Here is a 25770-nt window from a genome sequence, read left to right as displayed (position 1 = left end):
AAATTTAATAAAAGAAAAGAACACCTAATAAAGACAGAAGCCGACAAAAATTAGCATGAAAAACTTTAATATCTCAAAAAATGAACTTATATTTAAAGAAAAGCAAACGCAGCCAAAAATATTAACAAATTTATTAACAACAATAAAAACACTAAAGCAATTTAATTCTACCCTTAAGTCTAATTATCGAAAATTTTATTGTTTAACAATAAAAGCAACAACATCAACAACAACTTTACCATTACCAACTGTTGTTAATGCTGAAACATCATTAAACCCGGCCAGAAAAACAACAACATCATCATTAGTAACTACAACAACAAAATTATTGCCATTATTTACGTTTAATTGTTATTATTTTTTGAGTGCATTTAATCGAATTATTTATTCAACTGGCGGTATTGTGTTGCTGCTGTTGTCGTCGTCATTGTTTATTATTGTTGGCCGTGACAGATTTCGCATAAACAGCTTTTGCAATATATTTTCAAAATTAAATTCATTAAAACGGAGGGTTTAACATTTGCATTGCTAGCGGGCCCAATGGGCCAGGCTGCAAGTATGTGTCGATTTCGTGGTTGTCGTTATAAAAAAAAATAAGACCAATAAAAATCAACAACAACAGCAAGCAGCAGCATGAAACTCAACAACAACAGAATCAGCAGCAATATAATTCATCTTCCTCATCTTTAATATCAACAGCAGCATCACCAGTAGTCCAAATTCCAGCAGCTGGTTCTGCAACATTAACACCCCTGATTCACCAGCAGGTGAGAATCTTTTTGATGCTATATATATAGGGACAGCATTGATGAGGAATTTTGGAAATTTTTATTTATTGTATTCATGGCGTATAATTTATATGAATATGATGTAATATTTTGATATCACTCATACTCTTTGCTGTTACTCTTACTTGGATATATTTATGCTGAAAGGAAAGAAATTTCATTAAATTAAGAAGTGAAGTTTGTAGTAGATCGGAGTAGTTAGTCAGTAATTGAGTTAGTTAGTTAGACAAGTCAGTTAGTTAGTTAGTTAGTTAGTAGTTAGTTAGTTAGTTAGTTAGTTAGTTAGTTAGTTAGTTAGTTAGTTAGTAGTTAGTTAGTTAGTTAGTTAGTAGTTAGTTAGTTAGGTAGTTAGTTTAGTTAGTTAGTTAGTTAGTTAGTTAGTTAAGTTAGTTAGTTAGTTAGTTAGTTAGTTTTAGTTAGTTAGTTAGTTAGTTAGTTAGTTAGTTAGTTAGTTAGTTAGTTAGTTAGTTAGTTAGTAGTTAGTTAGTTAGTTAGTTAGTTAGTTAGTTAGTTAGTTAGTAGTTAGTAGTTGTAGTTAGTTAGTTAGTTAGTTAGTTAGTTAGTTAGTTAGTTAGTTAGTTAGGTAGTTAGTTAGTTAGTTAGTTAGTGTTAGTTAGTTAGTTAGTTAGTTAGTAGTTAGTTAGTTAGTTAGTTAGTTAGTTAGTTAGTTAGTTAGTTAGTTAGTTAGTTAGTTAGTTAGTTAGTAGTTAGTTAGTAGTTAGTAGTTAGTAGTTAGTTAGTTAGTTAGTTAGTAGTTAGTTAGTTAGTTAGTTAGTTAGTTAGTTAGTTGGTAGTAGTTAGTTAGTTAGTTAGTTAGTAGTTAGTTAGTTAGTTAGTTAGTTAGTTAGTTAGTTAGTTAGTTAGTTAGTTAGAGTTAGTAGTAGTTAGTTAGTTAGTTAGTTAGTTAGTTAGTAGTTAAGTAGTTAGTTAGTTAGTTAGTTAGTTAGTTAGTTAGTTAGTTAGTTAGTAGTTAGTTAGTTAGTTAGTTAGTAGTAGTTAGTTAGTTAGTAGTTAGTTAGTTAGTTAGTTAGTTAGTAGTTAGTTAGTTAGTTAGGTTAGTAGTTAGTTAGTTAGTTAGTTAGTTAGTAGTTAGTTAGTTAGTTAGTTAGTTAGTTAGTTTAGTAGTTAGTTAGTTAGTTAGTAGTTAGTAGTTAGTAGTTAGTAGTTAGTTAGTTAGTTAGTAGTTAGTTAGTTAGTTAGTTAGTAGTTAGTTAGTTAGTTAGAGTTAGTTAGTTAGTTAGTAGTTAGTAGTTAGTTAGTTAGTTAGTTAGTTAGTTAGTTAGTTAGTAGTTAGTTAGTAGTTAGTAGTTAGTAGTTAGTTAGTTAGTTAGTTAGTAGTTAGTTAGTAGTAGTTAGTAGTTAGTTAGTAGTTAGTTAGTTAGTAGTTAGTTAGTTAGTTAGTTAGTTAGTAGTTAGTTAGTTAGTTAGTTAGTTAGTTAGTTAGTTAGTTAGTTAGTTAGTTAGTTAGTAGTTAGTTAGTAGTTAGTAGTTAGTTAGTTAGTTAGTTAGTTAGTAGTTAGTTAGTTAGTTAGTTAGTTAGGTAGTTAGTTAGTTAGTTAGTTAGTTAGTAGTTAGTTAGTTAGACCTTCACTTTGCTCTCAGCTTCCTTAATTGATTTCTTTTTGAGTGTTATTTTATTCTCAAGTGCGTATGATTAATATCGCCCGATAATAATTCCCTTACAATACTCATACGCTTCGCAACAATGTGTTACAACATTTTACTTGTTACATAAAAAAAATATTTTTTAAAGCTATAATATTGGTAAATTCCCATTAAAAACAATATTATCATAATATTATTTTTTCGTTTTAATGACAAATATTTTCATATATTTTATTTCCCACTTAAAAAATACATACATGCATATAAAACAACTGGGAAATTGTTAATCTTTAGCGCAGATGTTATTGTGCGTGAGACAATGAAATAATAATATTATTAATAAGGGTCATTTTTATTTATTTTAATTAATGAGGTTATGAAAAAAGTACATAAAAAATATGAATGACTGGTACCAAAGAACTTTGCTGGTGTTTCAGTTAAGCAAGGATTTGTGGAAGAGGTGAAAATGGGAAAGGAAATTATGCATTTTATGGTAGAATCGAAATACTTTCAGATTGAATTTTTATTTGTAACATTGTTTTAAAGACAATTTCACATGTGAAATTTAATCACTTTGTGTTATAGTCTCACATTTGAAATTGCAACATTCATAGCTATCTAATGCTTTTTAATTTAAAGCTTATTTATCTTTGATTTTAAATTTCTTCATAAATTCCTGCTTAAAACTTGAAGGTCCAGTATCATTCTATTCTTTCCAAACTTAAAAAAATTTACTAAATACTTTAAATTTTTTACAATCAAACCACAAATAATTTGTCTTTTACTTACAAATCTCACAAACATCTATCGTCATCTATATTATTAGTGGTCTTATATTTCTTATTTACAATGTAAAATATTTAACATTGTAATAGAGAAACATTTTTAAAATACCTTTTTGTCTAAATGTTGTGCTGGCATCTTACAGCAGCTATAAAGCAACAAAAAATAACAAAATCCTCCTTTCAATCTTAAATTTTGTTACAAAAAGTTTTTTTTTGATTATTTAACTTTGTCACAAATGAAAGAATTTTGAAAATGTAAATGTGTATTCAAATGACGAGATGAATGTGTATTAGGGTGGTGTAAAAATACGTACCTATACGAAGGGCTTAACTTGATTTTTAAAGAGATTAAATGTCCGTCTTTAACAAGAACTAAACTACAACTGAACTAAAACTGAATTAGAACATGAACTAGAACTGAACTAGAACTGAACTAGAATGAACTAGAACTGAACTAGAACTGAACTAGAACTGAACTAGAACTGAACTAGAACTGAACTAGAACTGAACTAGAACTGAACTAGAACTAACTAGAAGAACTAGAACTGAACTAGAAACTGAACTAGAACTGAACTAGAACTGAACTAGAACTGAACTAGAACTGAACTAGAACTGAACTAGAACTGAACTAGAACTGAACTAGAACTGAACTGAACTAGAACTGAAACTGAACTGAACTGAACTAGAACTGAACTAGAACTGAAACTAGAACTGAACTAGAACTGAACTAGAACTGAACTAGAACTAACTAGAACTGAACTAGAACTGAACTAGAACTGAACTAGAACTGAACTAGAACTGAACTAGAACTGAACTAGAACTGAACTAGAACTGAACTAGAACTGAACTAGAACTGAACTAGAACTGAACTAGAACTGAAACTAGAACTGAACTAGAACTGAACTAGAACTGAACTAGAACTGAACTAGAACTGAACTAGAACTGAACTAGAACTGAACTAGAACTGAACTAGAACTGAACTAGAACTGAACTAGAACTGAACTAGAACTGAACTAGAACTGAACTAGAACTGAACTAGAACTGAACTAGAACTGAACTAGAACTGAACTAGAACTGAACTAGAACTGAACTAGAAGAACTAGAACTGAACTAGAACTGAACTAGAACTGAACTAGAACTGAACTAGAACTGAACTAGAACTGAACTAGAACTGAACTAGAACTGAACTAGAACTGAACTAGAACTGAATAGAACTGAACTAGAACTGAACTAGAACTGAACTAGAACTGAACTAGAACTGAACTAGAACTGAACTAGAAGAACTAGAACTGAACTAGAACTGAACTAGAACTAAACTAGAAGTGAACTAGAACTGAACTAGAACTGAACTAGAACTAAAATAGAACTAAACTAGCACTGAACTAGAACTAAACTATAATTGAACTAGAATTAGACTAGAACGGAACTAAAAGAATTGACTAACTTTTTCTTAAATTCCAAAAGTGTTTCCGGCCTAATGCTCATGTTTGCAAGGTTTTCTCTATTGTTAGTTTAAATGGGGTAATTTATGTACGAGTAATTACATATGTGGTTGTGAAAGTACCAGATCTTGAATACTAATTTTGCTTTCTGTTACACACATACCTAAGTATGTAAATATTGCATGAAATTACCATAGAAATATTTACCTTAAATATCAACAATATTTCTTTTTTTCGTTCATTTCTTTTACATTTTATTTGTTAGAATATTAGAGTCCTTGCTAAAGTATCAAATATTGACAAAATATTTTCTAGTATTTGCAAAGGTATTCAAGAAAAAACATGAAATATTTTTGTTAAATAAAAACCTAAATATGTTTGCTAATATTAAAAATGAAAACCTAAATATGACAAATGAAGAACTCTACATTTGTGAATATTTTTTGTACAAAAAAAAACAAACATATTTTCATTTAAATATTTTAAATTTAAATTACGTTTTATGTCTTTTGTACTGTTACTTTACCATTTCTCTTCTACTTTAGGGTATTTAAATAATTGTTATTTTCCCAGGTTATATTATGATTTATATTTGTAAAGTTGTTTTGAGTAAAAAGCCTCTCAAAATTTTGTTGCCAGAAATGTAACGTTAGCTGGCATAATATTACAATTTATTAAAATTTACTTAGTAAACATATTAGAATGTACTTTTGTATATTTACTTATTCATTTTGGAAAATGGCAGAATGGAAAAGTAAAGTATTTGATGAACTACTTAAATATTTATATGTATGATGTGTGACAAATATATATTTCCTAAATTGTATCTTCCAAGTTTTATAGAGATGATGTGAGGAAGACAATGATTGATTAAAATATTAAAAATGTACATATATTAGATACATGTTGTATGTGTATTTGAGTTTTTTTCGGAAATATTTTATGTCAGATTTCTTAAAGACTAAAAATTAATTTTTAATTTAATTTTTTTCTAATTTAGCCGTTAACTGATGTAAATCTTGTGTATAATTAAAACAAAACAACAAAAACATAATATTTATATTTTTATAATTAGAACTGAACTAGCACTGAACTAGAATGAACTAGAACTGAACTAGAACTGAACTAGAACTGAACTAGAACTGAACTAGAACTGAACTAGAACTGAACTAGAACTGAACTAGAACTGAACTAGAACTGAACTAGAACTGAACTAGAACTGAACTAGAACTGAACTAGAACTGAACTAGAACTGAACTAGAACTGAACTAGAACTGAACTAGAACTGAACTAGAACTGAACTAGAACTGAACTAGAACTGAACTAGAACTGAACTAGAACTGAACGAACTGAACTAGAACTGAACTAGAACTGAACTAGAACTGAACTAGAACTGAACTAGAACTGAACTAGAACTGAACTAGAACTGAACTAGAACTGAACTACAATTGAACTACAATTGAACTACAACTGAACTAGAACTGAACTAGAACTGAACTAGAACTGAACTAGAACTGAACTAGAACTGAACTAGAACTGAACTAGAACTGAACTAGAACTGAACTAGAACTGAACTAGAACTGAACTAGAACTGAACTAGAACTGAACTAGAACTAGAACTGAACTGAACTGAACTAGAACTGAACTAGAACTGAACTAGAACTGAACTAGAACTGAACTAGAACTGAACTAGAACTGAACTAGAACTGAACTAGAACTGAACTAGAACTGAACTAGAACTGAACTAGAACTGAACTAGAACTGAACTAGAACTGAACTAGAACTGAACTAGAACTGAACTAGAACTGAACTAGAACTGAACTAGAACTGAACTAGAACTGAACTAGAACTGAACTAGAACTGAACTAGAACTGAACTAGAACTGAACTAGAACTGAACTAGAACTGAACTAGAACTGAACTAGAACTGAACTAGAACTGAACTAGAACTGAACTAGAACTGAACTAGAACTGAACTAGAACTGAACTAGAACTGAACTAGAACTGAACTAAAGAACTGAACTAGAACTGAACTAGAACTGAACTAGAACTGAACTAGAACTGAGTAACTGAACTAGAACTGAACTAGAACTGAACTAGAACTGAACTAGAACTAACTAGAACTGAACTAGAACTGAACTAGAACTGAACCAGAACTGAACTAGAACTGAACTAGAACTGAACTAGAACTGAACTAGAACTGAACTAGAACTGAACTAGAACTGAACTAGAACTGAACTAGAACTGAACTAGAACTGAACTAGAACTGAACTAGAACTGAACTAGAACTGAACTAGAACTGAACTAGAACTGAACTAGAACTGAACTAGAACTGAACTAGAACTGAACTAGAACTGAACTAGAACTGAACTAGAACTGAACTAGAACTGAACTAGAACTGAACTAGAACTGAACTAGAACTGAACTAGAACTGAACTAGAACTGAACTAGAACTGAACTAGAACTGAACTAGAACTGAACTAGAACTGAACTAGAACTGAACTAGAACTGACTAGAACTGAACTAGAACTGAACTAGAACTGAACTACAATGAACTACAATTGAACTACAATTGAACTACAACTGAACTAGAACTGAACTAGAACTGAACTAGAACTGAACTAGAACTGAACTAGAACTGAACTAGAACTGAACTAGAACTGAACTAGAACTGAACTAGAACTGAACTAGAACTGAACTAGAACTGAACTAGAACTGAACTAGAACTGAACTAGAACTGAACTAGAACTGAACTAGAACTGAACTAGAACTGAACTAGAACTGAACTAGAACTGAACTAGAACTGAACTAGAACTGAACTAGAACTGAACTAGAACTGAACTAGAACTGAACTAGAACTGAACTAGAACTGAACTAGAACTGAACTAGAACTGAACTAGAACTGAACTAGAACTGAACTAGAACTGAACTAGAACTGAACTAGAACTGAACTAGAACTGAACTAGAACTGAACTAGAACTGAACTAGAACTGAACTAGAACTGAACTAGAACTGAACTAGAACTGAACTAGAACTGAACTAGAACTGAACTAGAACTGAACTAGAACTGAACTAGAACTGAACTAGAACTGAACTAGAACTGAACTAGAACTAGAACTGAACTAGAACTGAAGTAAACGAACTAGAACTGAACTAGAACTGAACTAGAACTGAACTAGAACTGAACTAGAACTGAACTAGAACTGAACTAGAACTGAACTAGAACTGAACTAGAACTGAACTAGAACTGAACTATGAACTAGAACTGAACTAGAACTGAACTAGAACTGAACTAGAACTGAACTAGAACTGAACTAGAACTGAACTAGAACTGAACTAGAACTGAACTAGAACTGAACTAGAACTGAACTAGAACTGAACTAGAACTGAACTAGACTGAACTAGAACTGAACTAGAACTGAACTAGAACTGAACTAGAACTGAACTAGAACTGAACTAGAACTGAACTAGAACTGAACTAGAACTGAACTAGAACTGAACTAGAACTGAACTAGAACTGAACTAGAACTGAACTAGAACTGAACTAGAACTGATAGAACTGAACTAGAACTGAACTAGAACTGAACTAGAACTGAACTAGAACTACTAGAACTGAACTAGAACTGAACTAGAACTGAACTAGAACTGAACTAGAACTAACTAGAACTAACTGAACTAGAACTGAACTAGAACTGAACTAGAACTGAACTAGAACTGAACTAGAACTGAACTAGAACTGAACTAGAACTGAACTAGAACTGAACTAGAACTGAACTAGAACTGAACTAGAACTGAACTAGAACTGAACTAGAACTGAACTAGAACTGACTAGAACTGAACTAGAACTGAACTAGAACTGAACTAGAACTGAACTAGAACTGAACTAGAACTGAACTAGAACTGAACTAGAACTGAACTAGAACTGAACTAGAACTGAACTAGAACTGAACTAGAACTGAACTAGAACTGAACTAGAAGAACTGAACTAGAACTGAACTAGAACTGAACTAGAACTGAACTAGAACTGAACTAGAACTGAACTAGAACTGAACTAGAACTGAACTAGAACTGAACTAGAACTGAACTAGAACTGAACTAGAACTGAACTAGAACTGAACTAGAACTGAACTAGAACTGAACTAGAACTGAACTAGAACTGAACTAGAACTGAACTAGAACTGAACTAGAACTGAACTAGAACTGAACTAGAACTGAACTAGAACTGAACTAGAACTGAACTAGAACTGAACTAGAACTGAACTAGAACTATACTAGAACTGAACTAGAACTGAACTAGAACTGAACTAGAACTGAACTAGAACTGAACTAGAACTGAACTAGAACTGAACTAGAACTGAACTAGAACTGAACTAGAACTGAACTAGAACTGAACTAGAACTGAACTAGAACTGAACTAGAACTGAACTAGAACTGAACTAGAACTGAACTAGAACTGAACTAGAACTGAACTAGAACTGAACTAGAACTGAACTAGAACTGAACTAGAACTGAACTAGAACTGAACTAGAACTGAACTAGAACTGAACTAGAACTGAACTAGAACTGAACTAGAACTGAACTAGAACTGAACTAGAACTGAACTAGAACTGAACTAGAACTGAACTAGAACTGAACTAGAACTGAACTAGAACTGAACTAGAACTGAACTTGAACTGAACTAGAACTGAACTAGAACTGAACTAGAACTGAACTAGAACTGAAGTAGAACTGAACTAGAACTGAACTAGAACTGAACTAGAACTGAACTAGAACTGAAGTAGAACTGAACTAGAACTGAACTAGAACTGAACTAGAACTGAACTAGAACTGAACTAGAACTAGAACTGAACTAGAACTGAACTAGAACTGAACTAGAACTGAACTAGAACTGAACTAGAACTGAACTAGAACTGAACTAGAACTGAACTAGAACTGAACTAGAACTGAACTAGAACTGAACTAGAACTGAACTAGAACTGAACTAGAACTGAACTAGAACTGAACTAGAACTGAACTAGAACTGAACTAGAACTGAACTAGAACTGAGCTAGAACTGAACTAGAACTGAACTAGAACTGAACTAGAACTGAACCAGAACTAGGACTGGAGCTCAACCCGCATGATTGTGTCGGATATTTTTCTCTGGTGTTTGTGGTTGTACGATATCTCATTCATGTATCATCGTCAAATTTCCCTTCTTTATTAGAACTGATGTACTCTGTTCACACCACACTTACCAATATGTGTGCGTGTGAGTTAGCACTTGCCCTTGGCTTATTTGATTGGTTCCTTCTGCGGTCTACAGATTACGTCTTTAGGTGGTATTGTTGAATCAACGGAGTCCATTCGACCTGCATGGTTGTAAACGTAAATGTTACATCTGAAGAATCCCAGAAGTTAAGTAACGGACAGAGATGGTCAGACCATACTTCAGTTATGGAAATCAAAACCAAAACTATTCTCTTTTAAATTAAATACATACTTTTGTAACACTTTCAGCCTTATGCAAACTAATTTTATTGTAATCACATTTTACTTATTATTCTCATCTTTAACTTTAAACTTTAAATTGCATTTATATTAAGATGAATTGCTATGATTTACAAAAAATAGAAAATATGTGTATACTAACATGCATATCTGGTAAATATTTGTTACTTTTTAACAAAACTTTTCATTGAAATTCCTAAAAGCGAATAAACACTGACTGAATTCAATTTGAAAAGTTCAGCATGTGTAAATAAATTTACATATGAATAACAAACAAACGAATGAATGAACGAACGAACGAGAAAGTTGCAATAAAAGAAAAGTTTGCAACATAGTTGTACATGTAGTAAATGCTAAAGGCGTTATTTACAAAAAAGCCACTAGTGGTGATGCATAAAAAACCAACAAATAAATAGTAAAACTAAGAAAAAAAAAACCTAAAATAAATTAAGACCATTGAAAAACAAGAAGAAATTTAAATTCATTTATTTTCTTTTCTTCTCTTTTACAGGTTTACATTTGCGCAGCATTGAAGAACCCACAACAGCTCAATTGTTTTACACTAAATAGTCCACATAGTTATAATAATAGCAGTAGTAATAATAGCAGTAGCAATAGTAATAATAACAGTAGTAATAATAACAGTGGCAGAATGCCAGCGGAGCTGGGGGGCACAGGTTATGGTTCCGAACAAAATCTCTTGTTAAGCAGTCGTACCGGTGTCCCCCTGGCCATATATCAAAATCATCATCACCAGCAGCAACAGCAACAACAGCATCAGCATCAGTATCAACTACAGCACTATAATCATCATCATCCTCATCCACATCTCTATCAACATCAAAATTCCAATTCCTCAACAACGTGTCTCAATAACCCGCTCTCATCGCCACAACGTCAATATGATCCGGAATATGCACGCATGGAATCGTGGATGGATGAAAATCAAGAATTTGTTCAGGATTATTTCATTAGGTAAGTAAGAATGTCTGTCTGTCTGTCTGCATGTAATAATTAATTTTTTGGTTTTTGTTGAAAGAAGAAAAATTAATAAGGATTTTCTTATTTGTTAAACATTTTTGTAATTTTCTTTTATAGAAAGAAACTCTGAAAATATTTTAATCAATTTGGTGTATTTCATCATAATTCTTGGTTCTTCTTCTGTTCTTTTTTTTCATGTTTCATACACGCTTAATTTGTTTCAGTATTTGATTTAATTAAATATTAATTAAGTTAATTGTATAGATATTGTTATAATTTGTTATATTGCGAAAGTATTTAATACAATATGCATGTATGTGAACACGCACACAAATCCTCCATTCTCCAGCAAAAGTTAATATTGAGCAGATTGAATACATTAAGCTGGTTTCAAAAAAGCACACAAAATGAATAAACACATGTCTTTATTTTGATAGTGAAAGATTGATACCTCCTAACTAAAAAATGTTTTGCAAACATGAGGTCTTCAGCACTGAAATAACACCACTGGACATAAATCATTATATTTTGTTTAAAACTAAAACAAAAAATATGTCAGTTACCTAGTTACACCTCTTCATCATCAATTTAATATCTGTAATCCATATTATATTTTTTTTTTGTTTTCATCCTTCACCCACCACTCACTTTGTAAAATATTAAATAACAAAAGAAACAAAAATAGACTGTATAAGCAACTATCATTCAACTCAATATTATTGACATTTTGCCATAGATAAAACATCGCTTTTGTTTCAATGGAAAAATAATAGCAACAAAAACCACCAGCAATTGAAAACAAATCCTTATCTCTATTTTTTCATAACGAAAATATTAATTTTTCTTTTACTTACATATTTTGTTGATATTGTTTTTACCACCTCCATTTGTGTAATATCATTTTTATTTATTTCTTTTTTCTCTCTGTTTTCCATTTTTTCTTTTTTTTTTTTGTGCACAATAGAAAAGCCACACGTCAAGTCGTTGATGCCTGGTTAGTTTCTCATGCGACTACAGCTGGCAACGATACATCCAATACATCACCCAACACATCCGAATGGACAAAATTGCTCATCACGTGGTTGGTTCTGGAGCCACAACACCCGTTAGGTAAGTTTTAAATTCGAATTGTTAGTCGCATAATGAATTATTTATGTAGTTTTAGCTTATGTTTTTTTTTCATAATGTAAGATATAAGTTACACTGAGAAAAATTATGAGATCAGTATAAAAAAAGTTCTGCTATATAAGGAAATAGAATAGAACTGAACTAGAACTGAACTGGAACTTATCTGGAACTGAACTAGAACTGAACTAGAACTGAACTAGAACTGAACTAAACTGAACTAGAACTGAACTAGAACTGAACTAGAACTGAACTAGAACTGAACTAGAACTGAACTAGAACTGAACTAGAACTGAACTAGAACTGAACTAGAACTGAACTAGAACTGAACTAGAACTGAACTAGAACTGAACTAGAACTGAACTAGAACTGAACTAACTAAACTGAACTAGAACTGAACTAGAACTGAACTAGAACTGAACTAGAACTGAACTAGAACTGAACTAGAACTGAACTAGAACTGAACTAGAACTGAACTAGAACTGAACTAGAACTGAACTAGAACTGAACTAGAACTGAACTAGAACTGAACTAGAACTGAACTAGAACTGAACTAGAACTGAACTAGAACTGAACTAGAACTGAACTAGAACTGAACTAGAACTGAACTAGAACTGAACTAGAACTGAACTAGAACTGAACTAGAACTGAACTAGAACTGAACTAGAACTGAACTAGAACTGAACTAGAACTGAACTAGAACTGAACTAGAACTGAACTAGAACTGAACTAGAACTGAACTAGAACTGAACTAGAACTGAACTAGAACTGAACTAGAACTGAACTAGAACTGAACTAGAACTGAACTAGAACTGAACTAGAACTGAACTAGAACTGAACTAGAACTGAACTAGAACTGAACTAGAACTGAACTAGAACTGAACTAGAACTGAACTAGAACTGAACTAGAACTGAACTAGAACTGAACTAGAACTGAACTAGAACTGAACTAGAACTGAACTAGAACTGAACTAGAACTGAACTAGAACTGAACTAGAACTGAACTAGAACTGAACTAGAACTGAACTAGAACTGAACTAGAACTGAACTAGAACTGAACTAGAACTGAACTAGAACTGAACTAGAACTGAACTGAACTAGAACTGAACTAGAACTGAACTAGAACTGAACTAGAACTGAACTAGAACTGAACTAGAACTGAACTAGAACTGAACTAGAACTGAACTAGAACTGAACTAGAACTGAACTAGAACTGAACTAGAACTGAACTAGAATGAACTAGAACTGAACTAGAACTGAACTAGAACTGAACTAGAACTGAACTAGAACTGAACTAGAACTGAACTAGAACTGAACTAGAACTGAACTAGAACTGAACTAGAACTAACTAGAACTGAACTAGAACTGAACTAGAACTGAACTAGAACTGAACTAGATCTGAACTAGAACTGAATTAGAACTGAACTAAGACTATAACTGAAATAGAACTGAACTATTTTCGTTATATAGGTGAACATTTAGTTCCGAAATTTTTTCGTGAAAATGGCCCTTGATTATTTTCAGCGTAGATTTTCAGTTTGAGTACCATAAATGTTTTAATGGTCGCTGTCAGCCGTTTTGCATTTTTATTTGTATTAAATTTTATTAATTATGGCTGGTAAACATAAAATTTTGATGGATCTACTGCACTAATCATTCATATGTGCGTTTTCGATATACATAGTTTATGGGTTATCAATTATAATTATGTATTTTTTCTATTTTTTTTTTTATTTTATTATTCTCTCAAATCAATAGTGTATTTGATGTTTGTGCTGGTTCTTATCCCCTAATAGATATTGATGATGAATGCCAATATTTGAGTTTTTATTTTTAATCCAAATATCCTGCCACAAAAGTGCCGCTGCCTGCGTTTCTCAAATTGGTTTCATTAAAAACGTATCAAATATCGAAACCACACAAATAATTGTTTACAGTGGTTGTAGAGTAGAGTCTGTAATATTGTGTATTTTTTTTGGCATACAAAATGTCTTTTTTAAATATCATAGGTGGGTGTAGTCTGAGATAATAAAGAAATATGCATTTTTATGATGAAAGAATAATAATTGTAATTTTAGGATTTACAAATAGTTTCAGTAAGATACATGTTTCTGTAGGTACATATATGTAGGTGTATTTTCTGTTAATTATTCAGTTCTAGTTCAGTTCTAGTTCAGTTCTAGTTCAGTTCTAGTTCAGTTCTAGTTCAGTTCTAGTTCAGTTCTAGTTCAATTCTAGTTCAGTTCTAGTTCAGTTCTAGTTCAGTTCTAGTTCAGTTCTAGTTCAGTTCTAGTTCAGTTCTAGTTCAGTTCTAGTTCAGTTCTAGCTCTTAGTTCAGTTCTAGTTCAGTTCTAGTTCAGTTCTAGTTCAGTTCTAGTTCAGTTCTAGTTCAGTTCTAGTTCAGTTCTAGTTCAGTTCTAGTTCAGTTCTAGTTCAGTTCTAGTTCAGTTCTAGTTCAGTTCTAGTTAACTTCTAGTTCAGTTCTAGTTCAGTTCTAGTTCAGTTCTAGTTCAGTTCTAGTTCAGTTCTAGTTCAGTTCTAGTTCAGTTCTAGTTCAGTTCTAGTTCAGTTCTAGTTCAGTTCTAGTTCAGTTCTAGTTCAGTTCTAGTTCAGTTCTAGTTCAGTTCTAGTTCAGTTCTAGTTCAGTTCTAGTTCAGTTCTAGTTCAGTTCTAGTTCAGTTCTAGTTCAGTTCTAGTTCAGTTCTAGTTCAGTTCTAGTTCAGTTCTAGTTCAGTTCTAGTTCAGTTCTAGTTCAGTTCTAGTCCAGTTCTAGTTCAGTTCTAGTTTAGTTCTAGTTCAGTTCTAGTTCAGTTCTAGTTCAGTTCTAGTTCAGTTCTAGTTCAGTTCTAGTTCAGTTCTAGTTCAGTTCTAGTTCAGTTCTAGTTCAGTTCTAGTTCAGTTCTAGTTCAGTTCTAGTTCAGTTCTAGTTCAGTTCTAGTTCAGTTCTAGTTCAGTTCTAGTTCAGTTCTAGTTCAGTTCTAGTTCAGTTCTAGTTCAGTTCTAGTTCAGTTCTAGTTCAGTTCTAGTTCAGTTCTAGTTCAGTTCTAGTTCAGTTCTAGTTCAGTTCTAGTTCAGTTCTAGTTCAGTTCTAGTTCAGTTCTAGTTCAGTTCTAGTTCAGTTCTAGTTCAGTTCTAGTTCAGTTCTAGTTCAGTTCTAGTTCAGTTCTAGTTCAGTTCTAGTTCAGTTCTAGTTCAGTTCTAGTTCAGTTCTAGTTCAGTTCTAGTTCAGTTCTAGTTCAGTTCTAGTTCAGTTCTAGTTCAGTTCTAGTTCAGTTCTAGTTCAGTTCTAGTTCAGTTCTAGTTCTAGTTCAGTTCTAGTTCAGTTCTAGTTCAGTTCTAGTTCAGTTCTAGTTCAGTTCTAGTTCAGTTCTAGTTCAGTTCTAGTTCAGTTCTAGTTCAGTTCTAGTTCAGTTCTAGTTCAGTTCTAGTTCAGTTCTAGTTCAGTTTTAGTACAGTTCTAGTACAGTTCCAGTTCAGGTCTAGTTCGCAATCGGCCAGTGCCCTGAAGTACAAAATTAAATAAGTCATTGATCCATTCAGACGGATTTGAATTTCCTTATTGGAAAACCCTTTATGTTTTCATAGCATTACACTTATGTGATTGTGCTGGAATACTGTTAAGTATATTTTTCATACCCTTTACCTTCGTGAAAAGTGTATATGTAAGTTTGTCATTCCGTTTGTAATTTCCGAAATATAATCTTCCGACCCTATAAAGTATATAATTCTGAATCCTTATAGATAGCGGAGTCGATTAAGAAATGTGCGTATGTCTGTCTGTCCGTCAGTTTTCCGAAGACCCCAGATATTGTCTGAGTCCTTTAGTGTTTTTGTTTTTTTTTGTTTTATTTGGGTTAGCGTTGTTGTTGTTTAGTTTGTTTTGCTATTGTAAATAAATGATAGAGTCGGGAAAATGAAATAAATTGAAATTTTATAAAATTAATATTTTTAAATACACTAGGGTGAAGGGTATATACGATTCTTACTTGTTTTTCTTGGTTTTTTAACATTGTTGCTTTTGTTTATAGCAAAAAAAAAACAAACACTACATTACTAACAGCGAAACCTATTTATGTTGGGCTATTCAACAAACTAAACGAAAATAGAGCAAACCTGACTATGTGATAATCTACATCAGAGCCGTCAGTATTAAGGCATGAAATTTATTATGATCCAATTCTTAAAGGATTTAAAAACGTTTTTAAAGTATTTATCTTAATTAGGTAACAATGATGATAATATTATGTGATTGTATATGAAGCTTTTATAATTGGGTCCATCATAATCATAATAACTCCATATTTATTAAAATTATGTTAAAAGGTTTACATGGAAAGATGGGTGGCCAGTTGATTAGATGTTGACAATAGCTACACAAACGATATTTGCGGTAGTGGTGTAGGGTATTAATATAAACAAGATAAAGTGGAAATCATTTTGCTATTTAAATGTTCCTCGTCCTACTACAGTTATGAGTACCATTAAATACAATAGTGTATAACTGTAATTGTAATTATATAAGTGTGTGGTGTTTGAAGTTGATGTATGGATCTGGCAGTTTTTAAAGTGTAAATGTACAACGTTTTAGTTTTTTTGGTATTTATTTTGCATGAATATTAGCGATATACAAAATTGAATTCTTTAGAGTGTAATTCAACTTCCTGGAAGTAATTCCTAGAACTGCCGAGTAGCTGTTCACAGCTAAGCCATTATGAATGGTAGTTGTTTTATACAGTCTTTTCATTCTTTTTTTTTTTTTTGTATTACTGATGTTAGTTGACATGTTGTGATGGCTTATTTAAGAGTTTTTTTTTTTTACCAGTTACCTACTTTTTTGTTCGTTTTACTAATGACAGTTTTTATGCAGTTGCCATAGTTCTATAGTTTTTGCCAGAAAGGGTGTTTTTGTCATAGTAAAATGGATTTTTACATTTTCATCATGAGTAAAAAAAAAACTTGTCAAATTGTGATGGAATATCTAGTGATTGGATGAAAAGTTAGAAGAAAGAAAAACGAATTTAAATGAATGTTAAAAATGGCTGTACAAGATGTTTAATGTTTTATAAATAGTAATATATGGAAGACTAAAATAATCTTAAATTTCTTGGCAATGATTTCAAAAAGGAAATTTGTATGTTAACGGAAATTTAATCAATATACATTACAAAGGAAATGTAAATAGTATTAGTAATGATAGACAGTTTGATTGGAATTAAACATATTATTAAGAAAAAGGAATTTATCTGCCGTGATTATTAAGCAAGTCTTTTAAATCAAAGGGAAAAATAAATTTAAAGCATAAAACTTTTCTAATTCCTAAATAAATCTACAGATAAACAGTTTTATTTCAATTAATACGTATTTCTATAAAAATCGTTATCATAAAAGTATCAAAAAATTGCCTATTATAAAGATAAAAAGTCATAACTCTTGTTTCTTTCTCCTTTCCTCTCATTCTAGAAAAATATCTGCCCATGAATTTGAACGTGGCGGTTTACTAAAACCCATTGTCAATACTATAGATGGTACACCCACCTTCCTGAGTATAGGACCCACAAACGATTGTTCAAACAATATGAGTTCTAGTACCAGCAACGGTAGTGTAAGTGCTGGTACTGGTAGCTGTGGTGTTGGTAGCGGCGGTTTTGGTGGTGGTATTACGGGTGGCAGTGGTGACGCTGGTGGTGTTGGTAGTCGTGGCGGTAGTTTGGTACTAATATTATGGTAGTAATACACAGTATCATCATAACAATCATCATCATTCTAATAGTCAACAGACGGGTATTGGAACACATTCGTATCATCATAATCATCACAATCACTATCGACCGCAACGTTTGTCGCGCAATGAACTAAAGCAATTGGATGAAAAGGAATTAATATTTGAATTGGTAAGGTATTGTCTAAGATGTTTGAGAGTGAGTGTGTGTGTTGGATAAGAAATAAGTACTCAAAAGGGGGAATGTTTATGAAGGGGTGCCAACGTAAGAAAACAATTCGAAACGTATGAGTGTTGTTGGTTACAGAGAATTAATCATACGCAGAAATTATAAAAATATAACTCAGCGCTCATAATAAAAAAATCGAACTAGAACTGAAATATGTACAATGAACTAGAACTGAACTAGAACTGAACTAGAACTGAACTAGAACTGAACTAGAACTGAACTAGAAACTGAACTAGAACTGAACTAGAACTGAACTAGAACTGAACTAGAACTGAACTAGAACTGAACTAGAACTGAACTAGAACTGAACTAGAACTGAACTAGAACTGAACTAGAACTGAACTAGAACTGAACTAGAACTGAACTAGAACTGAACTAGAACTGAACTAGAACTGAACTAGAACTGAACTAGAACTGAACTAGAACTGAACTAGAACTGAACTAGAACTGAACTAGAACTGAACTAGAACTGAACTAGAACTGAACTAGAACTGAACTAGAACTGAACTAGAACTGAACTACAAACTGAACTAGAACTGAACTAGAACTGAACTAGAACTGAACTAGAACTAGAACTGAACTAGAACTGAACTAGAACTGAACTAGAACTGAACTAGAACTGAACTAGAACTGAACTAGAACTGAACTAGAACTGAACTAGAACTGAACTAGAACTGAACTAGAACTGAACTAGAACTGAACTAGAACTGAACTAGAACTGAACTAGAACTGAACTAGAACTGAACTAGAACTGAACTAGAACTGAACTAGAACTGAACTAGAACTGAACTAGAACTGAACTAGAACTGAACTAGAACTGAACTAGAACTGAACTAGAACTGAACTAGAACTGAACTAGAACTGAACTAGAACTGAACTAGAACTGAACTAGAACTGAACTAGAACTGAACTAGAACTGAACTAGAACTGAACTAGAACTGAACTAGAACTGAACTAGAACTGAACTAGAACTGAACTAGAACTGAACTAGAACTGAACTAGAACTGAACTAGAACTGAACTAGAAACTGAACTAGAACTGAACTAGAACTGAACTAGAACTGAACTAGAACTGAACTAGAAACTGAACTAGAACTGAACTAGAACTGAACTAGAACTGAACTAGAACTGAACTAGAACTGAACTAGAACTGAACTAGAACTGAACTAGAACTGAACTAGAACTGAACTAGAACTGAACTAGAACTGAACTAGAACTGAACTAGAACTGAACTAGAACTGATCTAGAACTGAACTAGAACTGAACTAGAACTGAACTAGAACTGAACTAGAACTGAACTAGAACTGAACTAGAACTGAACTAGAACTGAACTAGAACTGAACTAGAACTGAACTAGAACTGAACTAGAACTGCACTAGAACTGAAACTAGAACTGAACTAGACTGAACTAGATCTGAACTAGAACTGAACTAGAACTGAACTAGAACTGAACTAGATCTGAACTAGAACTGAACTAGAACTGAACTAGAACTGAACTAGAACTGAACTAGAACTGAACTAGAATTGAACTAGAACTGATCTAGAACTGAACTAGAACTCTATATAAAATTAATTAAGCTTCTTAAATATTTTGATTCAAATAGAAAATGAAGTATTATTTTAAGTACATAAGAAGTCTAAAAATGCCATAATGTAGGCATAATGTAAATGTCTTAATTTTAACTTAAAAGCATGGTTTTAATAAAAGGTATTAACACATCAAAATATTTAACTAAATTCAATTTCAATTCATAAAATATTCCCCAAAAAAACTGCATTATTTGCAGTTTGGACCTCTGTGCTATACTTAATATTACTGTTTAACAACATTTAATTATTACTCATTCGCCAGCAATAATGTATTTTCAAACAAAACAATTATAAAGAAACCTCTTTTTTCTTCGTGATAGCTATCTATAGTATAAATTGTGTTGTCTCTTGCTGGTAATAACCATTAATTAAGAAAATAAACTTGTAAACTTTAAACAAAAAACAATAACTAAACAATAACTGAAACAACAACATAAAGAATTCAACTAATATAAGTTTTATTTTATTTATTTTTTTCTCTTTTGGTACGTTTCTACAACTTTAACAACTTCATTACAACAATATGTTGCGATGGTGCAACCACTGATGCTGCTGCTGTTGATAATTTTCATTAAATATCAATGGTGTTACAATGTTTGCTGCAAATTCAATGCAATGTTCTCTTACAATTGTTATTGCCACCACCATTTCTTTTCGAACTCTACGTGCTCCAACCCTATTTCAACTTGGTTGTCAACACTTTCGTCGGGTGTTGAATTATGGCTGGCTACTTGGTTATTACTTTGGCACATGTTTGTTTGGCTGCTATGTCTTAATGCTGGAACTTTTAGGTAAAGGACATATGCAATGAATTGGAAGTTCGTACTTTATGTCATAAAATTTTGCAAAATTTTCAATATTATTAATGCTGATCGTGGGTTCATTGTTTTTGGTGCAAGGACGTGTGGCGGTGGCAATGATGGACCAAAGAAGTAAGTAAATGTTTATAAAGTTTTGTTTAGTTTTATATGCATTTGTATGTATGCATGTATTATTAATATAAGTATGCGTTTAGTTTAGTTTCGAGGTATTAAATACATTTTAGCTTTGATTAGTTTCACATTGACATTTATTATAGCTTTCATTTCCAAGGTTTTTTTAATACATTTATAAATTTTGATTTACCATTTTTTCTTTATGTTTCACAGAACTGACCTAGAACTGAACAAGTACTGAACTAGAACTGAACTAGACTGAACTAGAACTGAAACTAGAACTGAACTAGAACTGAACTAGAATGAACTAGAACTGAACAGAACTGAACTAGAACTGAATAGAACTGAACTAGAACTGAACTAGAACTGAACTAGAACTGAACTAGAACTGAACTAGAACTGAACTAGAACTGAACTGAACGAACTGAACTGAACTAGAACTGAACTAGAGAACTGAACTAGAACTGAACTAGAACTGAACTAGAACTGAACTAGAACTGAACTAGAACTGAACTAGAACTGAACTAGAACTGAACTAGAACTGAACTAGAACTGAACTAGAACTGAACTAGAACTGAACTAGAACTGAACTAGAACTGAACTAGAACTGAACTAGAACTGAACTAGAACTGAACTAGAACTGAACTAGAACTGAACTAGAACTGAACTAGAACTGAACTAGAACTGAACTAGAACTGAACTAGAACTGAACTAGAACTGAACTAGAACTGAACTAGAACTGAACTAGAACTGAACTAGAACTGAACTAGAACTGAACTAGAACTGAACTAGAACTGAACTAGAACTGAACTAGAACTGAACTAGAACTGAACTAGAACTGAACTAGAACTGAACTAGAAGAACTGAACTAGAACTGAACTAGAACTAGAACTGAACTAGAACTGAACTAGAACTGAACTAGAACTGAACTAGAACTGAACTAGAACTGAACTAGAACTGAACTAGAACTGAACTAGAACTGAACTAGAACTGAACTAGAACTGAACTAGAACTGAACTAGAACTGAACTAGAACTGAACTAGAACTGAACTAGAACTGAACTAGAACTGAACTAGAACTGAACTAGAACTGAACTAGAACTGAACTAGAACTGAACTAGAACTGAACTAGAACTGAACTAGAACTGTACTAGAACTGAACTAGAACTGAACTAGAACTGAACTAGAACTGAACTAGAACTGAACTAGAACTGAACTAGAACTGAACTAGAACTGAACTAGAACTGAACTAGAACTGAACTAGAACTGAACTAGAACTGAACTAGAACTGAACTAGAACTGAACTAGAACTGAACTAGAACTGAACTACTATAGAACTGAACTAGAACTGAAGAACTGAACTTGAAGAACTAGGAACCTGAACTAGAAACTGAACTAGAACTGAACGAGAAAACTGAACTAGAACTGAACTAGAAACTTGGAACTAGAACTGAACTAGAACTGAACTAGAACTGAACTAGAACTGAACTAGAACTGAACTAGAAACTGAAACTAGAACTGACCTAGAACTGAACTAGAACTGAACTAGAACTGAACTAGAACTGAACTAGAACTGAACTAGAACTGAACTAGAAACTGAACTAGAACTGAAGCTAGAACTGAACTAGAACTGAACTAGACTGAACTAGAACTGAACTAGAACTGACTGAACTGAACTAGAACTGAACTAGAAACTGAACTAGAACTGAACTAGAACTTAACTAGAACTGAACTAGAACTGAACTAAACTGAACTAGAACTGAACTAGAACTGAACTAGAAACTGAACTAGAACTGAACTAGAACTGAACTAGAACTGAACTAGAACTGAACTAGAACTGAACTAGAACTGAACTAGAACTGAACTAGAACTGAACTAGAACTGAACTAGAACCTGACTAGATGAACTAGAACTGAACTAGACCTGACTAGAACTGAACTAGAACTGAACTAGAACTGAACTAGAACTGAACTAGAACTGAACTAGAACTGAACTAGAACTCAACTAGAACTCAACTAGAACTGAACTAGAACTGAACTAGAACTGAACTAGAACTGAACTAGAACTGAACTAGAACTGAACGAGACTGAACGAGAACTGAACTAGAACTAACTAGAACTGAACTAGAACTGAACTAGAACTGAACTAGAACTGAACTAGAACTGAACTAGAACTGAACTAGAACTGAACTAGAACTGAACTAGAACTGAACTAGAACTGAACTAGAACTGAACTAGAACTGAACTAGAACTGAACTAGAACTGAACTAGAACTGAACTAGAACTGAACTAGAACTGAACTAGAACTGAACTAGAACTGAACTAAACTGAACTAGAACTGAACTAGAACTGAACTAACTGAACTAGAACTGAACTAGAACTGAACTAGAACTGAACTAGAACTGAACTAGAACTGAACTAGAACTGAACTAGAACTGAACTAGAACTGAACTAGAACTGAACTAGAACTGAACTAGAACTGAACTAGAACTGAACTAGAACTGAACTAGAACTGAACTAGAACTGAACTAGAACTGAACTGGAACTGAACTAGAACTGAACTAGAACTGAACTAGAACTGAACTAGAACTGAACTAGAACTGAAGTAGAACTGAACTAGAACTGAACTAGAACTGAACTAGAACTGAACTAGAACTGAACTAGAACTGAACTAGAACTGAACTAGAACTGAACTAGAACTGAACTAGAACTGAACTAGAACTGAACTAGAACTGAACTAGAACTGAACTAGAACTGAACTAGAACTGAACTAGAACTGAACTAGAACTGAACTAGAACTGAACTAGAACTGAACTAGAACTGAACTAGAACTGAACTAGAACTGAACTAGAACTGAACTAGAACTGAACTAGAACTGAACTAGAACTGAACTAGAACTGAACTAGAACTGAACTAGAACTGAACTAGAACTGAACTAGAACTGAACTAGAACTGAACTAGAACTGAACTAGAACTGAACTAGAACTGAACTAGAACTGAACTAGAACTGAACTAGAACTGAACTAGAACTGACTAGAACTACTAGAACTGAACCAGAACTGAACTAGAATTAAAACTGTACTAATTCTAAACTGGAATTTTATCTTTCTTAAGCGCTTTAAATCTTAATTTTATTCCATCATGAGTATAAGAAACTTAAATATATGTTTTTTATTGTTTTTTTATTTTTGATTTAATGTTGTCCAAGAAAGTTTTTCCTTATTAATAAATAAAACATGTAAATGCTTTTAAAATTTGTATTTTGTGTACAAAAAGCATGAAATATACTATGGCCATGATTTTCATTTGTTTTAAACTTTTTTTCCCTCCCTTATACTTTTTAACAAGTTCATCAATATTCAAAAGTTTTTTTCTAACCAAAACATAAAAAAAGATATTTTTTTATTTGATTTCATTTAAATGTATGATTTTGTCACTGCATGTACTTATTACATACCAACGATTGTGATTTTTGTGTTAACACAACATAAATTTAAAAGAAACATTTTAGAAATAGAAATTTATTTTGCAGGAAAATGCTTTTGTTTAATAAAAAAGTTTTGGAAAAAAAAAGAAAAATTATTTATATCCGTATGTGTATGTTCGACTATGCGTAAAAGTGATATTGATTTTTTTTTCCTTTAGTCGTTATAAAATTTCAAGTACACCATAACGTATGAGTTATATTATAATAAATATTTTATTATCTATAATAAGCAGTTTGCGAGCATGAAAAAATAAGAGAAAATATTAAATTTATTAGAGAAATTAGCTTATACATATAAGGACTATTTAGATATTTAATAAATTTGCTGTAGAAGATGTCTAGGAAGTAAGGAAAGTGTTTAAGTAAACTGTTGTGTTAGTTTAAATCTTAAAAATTAAAAAATGTCATATTTTTATTAACATAAAGGTGACTTGCAGAATTGTATTTTTGTCATTATCATTATTTATTAGATTTTCTTCAAAATATTTCTGTTTAACTGCCTCACTTGCTTATAAAGATAATTGCCATTTTTTGCACTTCCTCGTTACGGTTTAATAATTCTCATAACAACTTTAGTTATTCCCTAGTGCTAAAGTGTATAGAAGCATTTGGTATGTCAGCTATACAGAGAAGAAATGGTAGTTTAAAGAGCCACCTCTTTAAACCTTTTGTTTGCAGTGATATTTTATACTCTCTCTTTATATTTTTGCCACAATCGACCAGCACCAGAGAAATGTTGTTGTAGTTAATAATAAAGGAAAAACTCAGCAAAAAACAAGTATATCACAGGTTTATTATTGTATTTGGTAGCACGTTCCTTTATTTTTGTTCCATTTGTTCATTTAACAGCAACAGCAACAACAATAGACTACTAATGTTAGTTCTATACATTTCTTTAATGAACTCATATGAAACAATAGATGCATGAAGCATACTTTCAGGCATATTCATTTAAACGTACGAACATACATTTACACATTAGCTTTGCTCTCTTTCTAAATATACTTGTATGTTCGTATGTATGTCTGTGAACGTGTATGCATTTTCTCCTTTGTACTGCCATTTAACATGTTGTTCATGTTATTGAAAATGGGATTTTTGGTCCAGACTTTTCTATATATGTGAGTGTCAGTATGTTCGTATATTTTGCAATGTTCAGTTGCAGCTTTCCTACTAATTAATCACGTGAATGACCTTGACACTTTAGTATAAAACTAAAATAAAAAACATGTTTTAATGTGTAGAGAGATGGAGAGATACAACGAAAAGTGCTCAATACAATGAAGTTATAAACATGAGGTTGCACAATTGAGATTTATGTTATGCTGTGGTAAAAAAAGTAATAATGTTAAATGGAGGCATTTCTTTATTTTTTCAGAGAAAGTGATGATAGTTTTTGTGGCAAACACGTTAGATTTAGTTTGATATTCTATTTTTTATCATATTTTGCAACAATTTAAATTTGATTGGATTTCGCAAAATGTACTCTACCAAAGCAACTTCTCCTCTAGAAAATTGCTCTAGAGTAGATCAACTTTTCCTTTATGGAATTGCTCTGAACTAGAGCAATCTTCCTATAGAAAATTATCTAGACTAAA

General features: G+C 32.1%; 1 protein-coding gene across 1 annotated transcript in view; it reads left to right on the top strand.

Annotated features, from left to right (window-relative positions):
* Positions 1 to 488: 488 nt before the first annotated feature.
* The window catches only part of LOC119609749 (dual 3',5'-cyclic-AMP and -GMP phosphodiesterase 11), a 50993-nt gene continuing 25711 nt past the window's right edge, over positions 489 to 25770 (top strand). Inside the window, 11 exon segments of the mRNA XM_037964652.1 lie at positions 489 to 587; positions 589 to 624; positions 626 to 767; positions 10621 to 11084; positions 12055 to 12133; positions 12135 to 12173; positions 12175 to 12200; positions 17676 to 17931; positions 17933 to 18106; positions 20544 to 20608; positions 20610 to 20684. Of these exon segments, the coding sequence (XP_037820580.1) occupies positions 541 to 587; positions 589 to 624; positions 626 to 767; positions 10621 to 11084; positions 12055 to 12133; positions 12135 to 12173; positions 12175 to 12200; positions 17676 to 17931; positions 17933 to 18106; positions 20544 to 20608; positions 20610 to 20684 (1403 nt within the window). The 5' untranslated portion in view covers positions 489 to 540.

This window comes from Lucilia sericata, unplaced genomic scaffold, assembly GCF_015586225.1.
Source record: "Lucilia sericata isolate MDLA Ls3-8-SP2 unplaced genomic scaffold, ASM1558622v1 Contig001054F_arrow, whole genome shotgun sequence".
In the NCBI taxonomy this organism is placed as follows: domain Eukaryota; kingdom Metazoa; phylum Arthropoda; class Insecta; order Diptera; family Calliphoridae; genus Lucilia; species Lucilia sericata.
This window is presented reverse-complemented; position numbering and strand designations above follow the sequence as displayed.